The 11,220-nt window shown below is 42.0% G+C and overlaps 1 protein-coding gene and 1 long non-coding RNA gene across 3 annotated transcripts; one reads left to right on the top strand and one right to left on the bottom strand.

Moving 5' to 3' along the window:
* Positions 1–628: 628 nt before the first annotated feature.
* On the top strand, positions 629–6,531 carry LOC120434726 (THAP domain-containing protein 11-like). 2 transcript variants are annotated; one of them, XM_039603038.1, is made up of 3 exons: positions 629–1,283; positions 1,594–1,729; positions 6,275–6,531. In XM_039603038.1, exons 1-3 carry the CDS (start codon positions 688–690, stop codon positions 6,338–6,340), a joined length of 798 nt encoding a protein of 265 aa, XP_039458972.1. In that variant the 5' UTR covers positions 629–687; the 3' UTR covers positions 6,341–6,531. The 2 variants fall into 2 exon arrangements, with proteins under 2 accessions (XP_039458972.1, XP_039458973.1); XM_039603039.1 differs by lacking the exon at positions 6,275–6,531 and adding an exon at positions 2,017–2,564.
* On the bottom strand, positions 4,396–5,327 carry LOC120434727. Its single transcript, XR_005609309.1, has 3 exons — positions 5,255–5,327; positions 4,686–4,859; positions 4,396–4,597 (listed from the first exon to the last, which is right to left on the bottom strand). It is a non-coding gene; the product is annotated as an uncharacterized LOC120434727 (long non-coding RNA).
* Positions 6,532–11,220: the final 4,689 nt, after the last annotated feature.

The raw sequence follows: 11,220 nt of genomic DNA, 5'->3' as shown, positions 1-11,220 counted from the left end.
ATGTTTCACTTGTTTGCAGACTAAAAAACAAAAAAAGAACTATTTTTAAAAGAACATGACATCATCAGAGGGAAGTTAGGTGCCGTGTTTGGAAAAGAAATTACCTTTGAGCTGCTCGTCTGTACTCTGTACAGCACATCCAGGGTTTTATGTGAGCACCGTGCCTGCTATTGTTATTTATTCATTTTTCACCGTGCGACAAAAGCAATTGGGGGGTGTCATATTTAAAAAGGTCGAGTATCTACAGGAGTGTTACGTGTCTGAGGGATGATCCTCGGGGACAGCAGGGCCACTGTGAGCTGGAGAGGAAGAACAGTCTCAGGGTAGGAGCTGTGCGCTTGACACGACAAAGCACAACAGCTTCACTTATACACATATCGTACAGAAACTACAGTCACGTTCGACTGTTTTCTATTGTCTGCGTTTGAGTTTTACTGCAAAAGATGAAAAAACATATAAATAGAAGGTCGTAAATAAGAAACAAAAACAACTTAACCTTAAATATCACCCCCCCACCCCCCTCTGGTCTGATGGACATTCTTAGTAAAAATTGTTACATTTAGCACGTGGTGATCAGGTCTGAGCAATGGACTACTTGCACTAGGGCATGTGACGTATTATACTACCACTTGGGCGTTTCCGGTATGTTTGTTTATCTATCGGTAGCTACGCTAATGTCACTTCAGAATGAGTATAAAAAGGAAAGTATTTAAAACAGAACATTTTCAAAAACAGGAGAAGAAATACTCCGAGCATTGCTGTGTCCCACTTTGTTCGGCTTCAGCCAAATTTAACGGCATACTAAGTTTTCATAGCTTTCCGACCCATTCCGACTTGAGAAGACAATGGCTGGTAAACATACGCCGGGATCATTTCATGATTACCTCTCACACCAGGGTCTGCAGCAGACACTTTGCCAGTGATCAACTCATAGAGCCAACAACCCTTGATGGTCGAAGGCGGCTTATTAAAGGTGCTGTACCAACACTTTTTGAGTGGAATGGCTATAAAGTTGAACCACCGCGGAGTAGTGTTTGGGAGAGAACGGAGCGACGCCCTGAACTATTTCCTCCTGACGATCAAGAAGAGCACAGTCTTACAAGAGATCATGACTACTGCTCAGTCCCTGAGCCGTCTGCATTGGACATATCTGCATCAGCTGCAGAAGACCTGTCCAAAAACATGGAGACTCTGAGGAAGGAAATGCAGGAGTTACGTGTCCAGCGAGAATTTGGGTTACAGCGTTTTGCTGGCTCTGACACTGACATCCGATTCTACACCAGGTACACCTAAGCTCTATTCAAGCTAACTGTTTAAAATATACCAAGGTCACCATCAGTTAAATTTCGAAAGTGTTTCAAGTCTTAATGAAAACAAAATAGATATTTACTTTTTCTCTGCTGATTGTATGTTTCATGTAGATGCTTTAGTATTTAAACGATATGCTACAGGTAAAATACAACACCAAATAGACTCTTAATCAGACTGTTATACAGCATACCATTAGCATATTTGTCACAGTTTACATTATTTCTATGTCAGTGTGTAATGTTAATTAATGATTGACATGATGTATGTCTCTCTCATGAATAGATTTCCAAGCTATGATCATTTGATGGCATTTTGGTTTTTGATTGAGCCTTGCATCTACAAAATGATCCGGGTTTCAAGAGCCAAGTCAGCTGCCAATAGGAACGAAGAAATGTTGACACCTGCACGCACATCAATGGTAGGTTATGGGTTTGTTGGTATTTAGAACTAGAGGTGTAATGTTAATGTATTTATGTACAATAACATTACATCATGTACAATAGCATACTAGACTCAGTATCCTTTACATACATACACCTGTGTACTACAGCACCTCATTGTTTACCCCATGGTACAGTATGGTATGCATAACCATTACAAAACATTTAGCCAAGAAAAGCATAATTTTACTAGTTCATGCCACCTTCCAGAGGCAGCTGCTACAGCCAATTGACGAGTTCTTTCTTTTCCTGGTTTTCCTGTCAGTTAGTTTGAAGGAGAGGGACCTGGCACACCGATTTAACATACATCAGTCCACAGTGAGCCGCATTATTGCAACATGGACAAGTTTTCTTGCCACTGCACTGGGGTCTCAATGCATCTGGCTTACACGTGAAGAAGTGCAAGCTTACCTCCCTGAGGAATTCAAAGATTTCTCAGACACCCAGATGATCCTTGACTGTACAGAGCTGAGGTGTCAGACACCATCCTCACCACTTCTCCAAAGTGAAATGTACTCTTCGTACAAATCCCACTGTACGATGAAAACCCTGGTTGGCATAGCTCCACATGGTCCAGTGACATTCATCTCTAATCTGTATGCTGGTTCGGTTAGTGACAAGGAACTATTCAAACAATCAGGCATTGCTGAGAAGTTGACTGAAGACATGGCAGTGATGGTAGATAAGGGCTTCCTAATCACTGATTGTTGTAAATGCAAAGTGTACTGCCCACCTTTTCTATCTAAGCAGAAGCAGATGCCAGCATACCAGGTTAAGGAGACGCAGGCCATAGCCAGACTCAGGGTACATGTGGAGCGAGTCATTAGGAGGATAAAACAGAACAAACTTTTTGATAGCATCATTACCATGTCACATGTTTACAATATCAACCAACTGTTTGCAGTAGCATGTATGTTGTCAAATTACCAGAACACAGCATTAGTTAAAAAATGGGTTAAGTGAGACAATATGGACTTTTCCCAAGACACCAGTGCCAGTACAACTTATGGAAAATGACCTGCAGCTGAGGCCACTACAGTTGCATTTCTTCCTTGACAAAACTTGATTACAGAACTGGTACTTGAGTGCTGATAGTTGAGTTCCAGTTATTGATAATTCTAATTCATTGCAAATGTTGAATGTTAATAATACTGTTTAATTATAATAATATATTACTATTCATATTCAACAAAATTGTTTATCAAAATTATAAAGTAAATCACTAAATCGTTTTTAAATCATAAGTGACATTGTGCTTTTGTAACATCCAAAATACCATTTGTCATTTTCTTCCCTCAGTTGTGTTATTGTCTAAATGTATGTCAGTATGCTAGGCATGGAGTTTTAAATACTTACCATGTAAATAAGTTCTGCACAAATTCAATGTTTTAATGTGTGTTTTTAAAAAATGAAATTGATGCCATTGCTTAAATAACAGTTTATTGATTTCACATAAAAGTAACATGTAACAACAAAAAAATTCATAAAATACTTTGCAAATAAAACATCAGTTATTTTGTTCCAGCCAGCCTGAAGGATCTGTTTTCCTATTTGCTATGTTTTCACTGTTCATTTTTCCAAACACAGGTATTTTGGCATATATATGTAAAAAAAGAAGTAGTCAGCCTTTTCTCTGATTGCATTGTGCACATCTGATTCCATGTATATTCTTTGCACTAGGTAGTCCTCTTGTGCCCACACAACAAAGTCACACCACTGCACCCCACTGATGAGCAGTTGTCCTTGCACTTGCCAGTAATATGCGTGGCTCTTTTTTAGTTTAGGGGTACCACATTCCATCTGCACATATTTGCAGTCAATAACGTTTTGTACATTGGGACATTTGAATTTGACGAGGCCAAACTGGGGGTATTCATTAGGGTCAAAAACAACACCATCAGGAGATGCAGCAAGCCAGGGGGCAATGGGGTGAATGACCAGACCACAGGGTGAGTAGTTAACATTCATTAGCCTACTATACTCCATCTCAGTTCCTCTCCTCATGTCTGCTGTCTGCCTTGTTCCCTTCAATATACGCTCTGCTAGTGACTCTGCCGAGCTCTGGCCTCTGACGTGACACACCTCCCGAAACTTAGAGGCAGTCACTCTGGGCTCTGGAGCTGATGCCACTCAGATGAAGAGCTTTGCTCACGTATAGCTTCCTCTATTTTGTGAGCCATTTCCAGAGTTACAGACAAGCTTCTCAGATGCAGAAGCTCTTCTTCTGAGCACACAAACACACAATCTGATGGCAAGATGTCATACCCCTCCAGAGGCAAGTGCGGTGTTGGTGGTGCATCATGGTGTAGTGTGATGTACCGGGTTGTCAAAACCGGCTGCTGATATGACAGAACACTGCCCTCCTGCACCAGCCCAAAAGCACTTTCCACAAGGGGCTTGTCAGGTCTCATGTTCATTGTGGTCACAAGTGGCCTGTCCTCAATATTAAATTTTGCATATGCCTCCGTTATTCTGAACAAGCAGGGATCTGGTAACGGAGCCACCATGCCTCTGTAGAAGCCACTCCTAAAGAAAACATCAATGACAATAATGTAAGGAAGAAGGTTATTATACTGAACAACAACTAAACTAAAAACTAAAAGGTGTAAAACAGTGGTGCATAAGTTAGAGACTGGGATGACTGAGTTAGCCGTCTTCAGAAAGTGTAATGTTGTATGTAAATTAATACCTATTCTGACACATGCATGTATGAACAAATAGCAACATGCATTTGTAACACAGGAAACCAAATTTTACAAATCTAATTACCGTACTCCAGTCTGGGCCATCCTATTTGGTACCGGCTTAGTGAAGATCATGGAGTTGATGGGTCCTGGCTTCACACCCTAACAGAAGACACATTTACTATGGATGGTGTTGCTGTTCATATGTAAACATGGACTAATTCAAAAACTTTAACCTTATTTAAATTACCACTGTCCGTGGCTTGTGCCATTGCTGTTCAGATTCGGTGCAGCTATGCACAGGGGGATAACCGGCACTCTGAGTTGTGAGTAGTGTGCTGTTTGGAAGAGCAGTGCCACTGTGTGATTGCACATAACAGCACCTGCCACACAGGAGCACTGGCGATGAATCCAGAAGCTTAATCTAAGAAGAAAGAACGAAAATTAAAAATGTAACATCATCTTCATGGAAGAGCCGAACAGGAACATAGTTCAGTGTTATGGTTACTGACCCCTACAGGCTTACCCTCCTGAATGCTTAGTGTTTCCTTCTCTCCCTATTAAAACAACTTAACCATCCTTGATAACTGTAATAACTTAGATTGTGTATATTTGCAGTATTAACTTGGTGTCAAATATTTCTGATCACCCAAACACACGTTGATTAAACTATCTGACTAGTCAAATTAGGAGTGATAAAGCAGGGGGACAAGGAAAACATTCAAGTTGATGGGCCTTTAGGAATGAACTTAACTAATGCTTAAATGAACTGAACCCCACTGAACAGGGATTAACAACTTTACACAGCTTCCTGCCTACACTTAGTCTGTGTGGTGCCTCACTCTTCCTCATTGACCTGTAGCACAGGGCTCTCACACCGACCTCCCCTGACAACCTGTGTTTTTTGGACACTGAATAAAGATACAAGTACCATTAGCATTATTTCTGTACTACTCATGTCAGCACGTCTTAAACATATGTACTTTACACTTAGCAAGAGTAGCATTAGGTAGTTAACTACCTCCTTAGTTAGCCAACTACCTAACGCTATTATAACAGTGTCTAATAACAAAAGTGACATTAGTTAAGAAAACCTCAACTATAGTTTCGGACGACATAAAACACCGTTTAAGAAAACATGTAATGTAGAGAACTGACATCAAATGAAACACATAGCGGAGTAACGTAGTGTTTGCATTTGACGTTAGCTAACGTTTCTTTGTTGGTTAATTTACGTTTTCTCACCTTGGTAGTTGTGTATATATGATGCAGCATATAACTTAAATGCTTTATGTAATTTGCTGGCTGGGGTAGTCGTCACTCTGCAAATCCGATGAACATCAGTGATGTTCAATTTTGGGAGCTCTTGTAGGCAGCGAGTGTAGAACGTCGCCATGGTTTAACCATACCGGAAGCACTGGGGCAGGACTACATAGAACGCGGAAGTGATTGTGCAAGTAGTCCATTAACTTGGTGAGTGCAATCAAATTATTACAGGTAGAAATGATTTCCAAAACTCTGAGAATAAAAATCAGGAATGATCAGGTGAGAGGGCAGAGGGCAACACACACACAGGTATGAGGCGTTGGATGACAGCGCCTCGTGTAAAGCGTCACAGCTCGATGACATTTGCTTTCATGTTATAGGACGCAGTGAAGATTACTGCTATTAGGATCAGCTGTCTAATCGAGTTTCACAGCACATGAAGAAAAACACGCTGAGCCATTTCTGTGCAGCTTCTCGGACTGTGGCTGGTTCTCACAGGATCTTCATGCAGCACCCTGAACTCAGTTTGGCACCTCTCTCCTAATTGATTTCTCTCTCTCTCTCTCTTTCTAGCTCTCTCTCTCTGCCAATTGTAAAACACCAAAAGCCACAGAAGAAAGCTGCAACAAACAGCAGTAAATGTTGTGCGGCCCTGCTTGGAATCTCACAGCTAAATAAGACATCCCTCCATCTGTGCATTGCCCTATATCACTCCCTCTGCAACTACCAGGGGGACATGTTTGAACAACGTGCCATAAATCCCATTTATTACACATTAAGCAGTAACCCCAGAACATGTGCTGTGAAACCTGGCCTCTCACCATGTTTCCCAAGCCCCAATTAAAAGCACATTATGGTACTGGTCCCTGGGTCCTGGTCAGACACTCAGAGTGCTGCAGAGCCGCTGCTTCCTCCAGGCATGGCTGCAGGACTTTCTTTATGGAGACATGTTTGCCAAAGGGGAACAAGGAACATTAAGTGTTCTGGCTGTCTGCATCGACCCGGCTCTGTCTATCTGTCATGCAGGGGGTCGACTGAAAAAAACCAAAGCAGAGATGGAAAACATTACATCGCTGTATGCTTGATGTGAGCGGCTAACAATGCTTTAAAACACTATTTTAATAAACACATAAAATCATATCTTCTCTTTCTTCTGGTGTGGACGAATGTAACCAAACTGACAAAGACTCAAACCAAAGACATTTTTTGTAAATATAATTTTCAGTTAATTCTTTCCCTGAAAGTCAATAAATGAAATTGTTTTCTGACATCTCAGTTTAGTTTCCTTAACTATAATAACCCAGAACCAGGCAGGATTCAAACAGCTCACATGTTGTTGTTCTTAAACCTGTTCAAACAGCTAATGAAGAAAACCACCAAAAAACTAAACATGAAACAAAGTGCAAATGTCTGTCTGATGACAGCTACATTAATACTAAATGATGTAAAGCTCTGGCGTGTGCTAAACATGATCTTCCTAACATGCACCAAGCATGAAATAACCTCACAGAACAGCCATCAGTGACTGAACACATATGATGGTAAAGGGACCAGTTCTTTGAAAACTCACAGCCCAGCATGTTTGTTGGAGAATTTTTTAAACTGGTAAATGTAAAGTTAGTTTTTCTACTAGAGGTTAGTCTGAACTTTGATCACCTGAAGTGTAAACTTCTGCTGCATGTGACTAACTAGAGTTAGCTTCACTGTTTCCTTCATCCTTCAAAGCCCCGGAGACACTTATGTTTTCACATGCTGAAGAATGATCCAGCTTTGACATCTGTGCAATACCACCTTAAATGTGAAAGACAAAACCAGTCACCAAACTGGCTGCTACAAAAGCTTCTAATCAGCAGGCTGCTCGATTTGTGGGCTGATTGTGTGCAGTTGCGTCATGGACGCTTACAGTGCACATTCATGTTGGTGCTTGCAGGTATCCCCCTCCACCACCTCCACTGTGATGCAACCCAGCCTTATCCTTTCAACAGCTCTCTTGCTGATGCAACCATGTTGACCCCAGAATGTGCTGCTGTTATTACCACTCTGCCTAATTACATCCTGTGTGTGTTCATGTGCAGAGGGCATGGTGTGCATGTTTGAATGCACATTTAAACTAGTGTTCATCATTGAGTCACATGTGCGTGCTTCCTAACGCTGCTTTGTTTGCATTTTTGTGTACGTCTGTTTATACTTGTGTCCAGAGTGTCCTTGGAGATCACCTCGTCTGTAATGAAGGCCCCACAGACGCAGGGAGTCGGAGGAGGGACTGCTAGCATCACTGCCGTGGCTCCTTAGGTCAAGCCAAGCATTTTAATTGGCTCTGAGTAGCTGGTTAATGCTGCTGGCTGGCACGGCATTGGGTGAGTGTCGTCACCTCCTGTGGCCACTTTGCACTTCATGTAACAAACGACTGTGGCAGGGAGCAGGAGATCAGTGTGTGGCCGCTGGGCCGCAACACGCATCAACTCGGTGGAGGTAATTTGCTAGCACACGCACACACACACACACACACACGCGCACACACACACACACACACACACACTGAGAAATTTGGACCTGTTTAAAAAAGCGTTCTTTTTTCGGTCTGTGTGTAATCAGTGTGCAGTTTTACATAAAAACAACAGCGAGACTCCGAAAATCAACAGCAAAAAGCATCTTATTTTTATAAATATTTATACAATCAGAAATTAAATATTTAGAGACAGCAATTCAGAAATCTACTCCAAATTAAGATATCAAAGAGCACCTGGTACTACTTTCAAAGAGGAATCAACAGCTAGTGATGCAACTAACTGAATTCTGCACACTTAATCCTCTGACCCTCCCAAAGGAGAGGCAAAACTAATAAAAATGGAAGTATTTACTATAAACTAAAACAGGTATGGAGAGAAAACCAAACTGTGAGATGTTGACAACCATAAAGTTTACTTTGAATTCTTTCCTGTAGTGGTTAAGGAGATAGTAGTTACTGATTTCTGACGGGTTGTTTCTCCATCAGAAGAAATGTCTGGACTCATGTGTGCAAACCTAGGAAGAATCTAATCTGTTAACCTCTGCAGGAGGGGGCTCGGAGGCTCTGTTAGTGTGTAGGACAAAATTAGCTGGTATGGTTAAAAAGCACAAATCCATGACGACCACTCTGTCAGTGTTACTTCCCCCAGTTTCAGGCCGACCAATAAGCATTGAAGCACCTTTAAAAGGCACTGGTGGGAGTGCAACAGCCTCCCCATGCTCCCCTCCTGCACTCCTGCTGGAGAGCTTCTTGGTAAGGTCTACAGACCCTGGTTTGTCCTAAAACAGCCTGAAACAGCATTCCCTAATGGACAGATATTTGAGTTTTCAAGTAGTAGACAGATAAATGATTGATAGCATAGAGCTCTGTTGAATCAAATGCAGTCCAATCAGCCTCACTCACAGGTCATGTGACACGTGGATATTTTATCCCCTAAAAAACCAACAAACCACCAACCCGTTCTCCCTGTGAGGGGGGTTGGGGGTCTCTCTTTATCATTTCTTCACTCACAGTATACACCATGCTCACTTAATGCTTCTATTTCATGTTGACAAAGGCCTTCATCGCTCCCTCTCTGGACATATAAGTGGAACAAAGAGAGGGAGCATGCGGGCAGGCCTGTCAGTGTAGGTACGGATCGCCTTCCTTCCTTTCTGTTGTTTCTCAAACAGTCTTGATGGCGAGGTGTTGTCTAATTAATGACTGTGTGTGTGAGTGTATGTTTCCAGTTGACCTAAAAAACATACCATCACTCACCGTTGAGTGTCACTCCCATCATGTTTTAATGTGAGCGTTGTCAGGCTCAGACATGCTACTTTTGACTTTGCATCACTGTAGAAAAATACTCTGTCACTGGCCCTGAGCACGGAAACAGGTGTGTTTTAAACCTATCACTGCTGTTCAGATGGGACTGATATGTGTTTAGGCTGTGAGAAGCTGTCATATCAGCCGAGTTCGTACATGTTTTGTACTGGATGGATTATTCTTGCATCATTTCATTCCTTCTCTTTACGAGCATCGTATACTTAATGAAAAGGTGAATCTGATTCTAAATTAGTGGCTAAATTAGCCGGTGCATAAGTGCTAACAGAAACAGGGCGTCAGTCCCATCTATGATCAGAGTTTAGAGCATTAACAAGCTTCCTACAAACACAGAGACATACATGGAAATAAAAAATAAAATGGCGCTGCTTTTTGTCTTAGTAACAGCAGTCCATCGACGGGTGTGCCAGCTCAGGCAGCTGTAGGTGGCAGATGTTGGTTCCAGTAACCAAACTGGACCTCTTTGGGCTTTTTGAGCATTTTGGGGTTTTTAACATTTCTTTCATGTGCATATATTTCCATGTTTTTGCTACAGACTGCACAGTGTGAGGTATGTTTTGTCTAAACTTTGTTAAACCAAGTAGGCAGGTAGAGGGACAAATTTAAGCACATAGAATCATTATTTTCTTCTGGTTTCCAGTTGGATATTGAGAATGATGTTATCCTACTGGTAATGATAGCAACTACAAAATGTCTGTGTCTGATGACCTATTTTTGGAAATACTACACTTCATTGCAGCAGCTGAGTTACTAATTATTCTAAAATTCTTGAGTTTAGCTGGTCTCTCATTGATAAAGGTTGCCATGTGTGGATAGTCTCGAGAGGACCGGCATGGAAGAGACAGCAGCCCCAGCACATGGTGGGAGCTCACAGGGCAAATATATTCCACACAAATATGTTTTGAAGGAGATGTGAGAGGAGGCTGATGACTGTACCGACTGAACAAACACACACAGACAATGTAATATATTAAAGCAGCCTCGACGTGACATATCGACAACATGCGCTGCATTGGCTACAGCTGCACTGCACCCAACTCTATAAATGAATTAAATATTAGAGCGCCTTGCTCTGCTGTGATGTAATAACAGCCCGGTTCACTTTGTGCATGCAGTGCGGACACTTCATGATTTACACTGGGTAGATCTTATTGAGTCAACAGCTCATAATGCTCCGTGTTTGTCTTTGCACCTCTTGTAAAATTGATTTCAGGGTCAGGGTAAGGAAAACGGCAAACACTGCTGTTTCACACGCGTGCTGCTGTGTCTGTGCTTTGAGAATTTGGGGTAAGGCAGTCACAGGATAATGTGCGCAGTTACAATTTTTCAAAATCAAAGTTGGTTCAGAATGAGACACGGCGAAGGCACAGAACAACAGTTCCAGTCTGACAGTACATTTTTTCTAGGCATTCAAAGACAACGTCACTGATCATAATCCAGAAAACACTGATGAGACATAACAGCCAGTGTTTGTTCTGCAAGTCTGAGGATCTCCAAGGTTCTGTTTCTGAGTGGAACAGTCCTGGGTGGATGAGGACTGGATCACCCTGAGTTGTCTCTGGATGTTGCACAGCTGTCTTGGTTGGCTCTACGTCTTGTGGCGCCCCGGGGTGGTGCCGCTGGTTTGGCAGACTGGTGTGACGCTCCCATCTTTAATGAAAATGGATGGATGAGTCCATCAAACACA

This window comes from Oreochromis aureus, linkage group 19 (genome assembly GCF_013358895.1).
Source record: "Oreochromis aureus strain Israel breed Guangdong linkage group 19, ZZ_aureus, whole genome shotgun sequence".
Taxonomy (NCBI): Eukaryota; Metazoa; Chordata; class Actinopteri; order Cichliformes; family Cichlidae; genus Oreochromis; species Oreochromis aureus.
The sequence above is the reverse complement of the archived record's forward strand: the minus strand, read 5'-3'. Positions and strand labels throughout refer to the sequence as shown.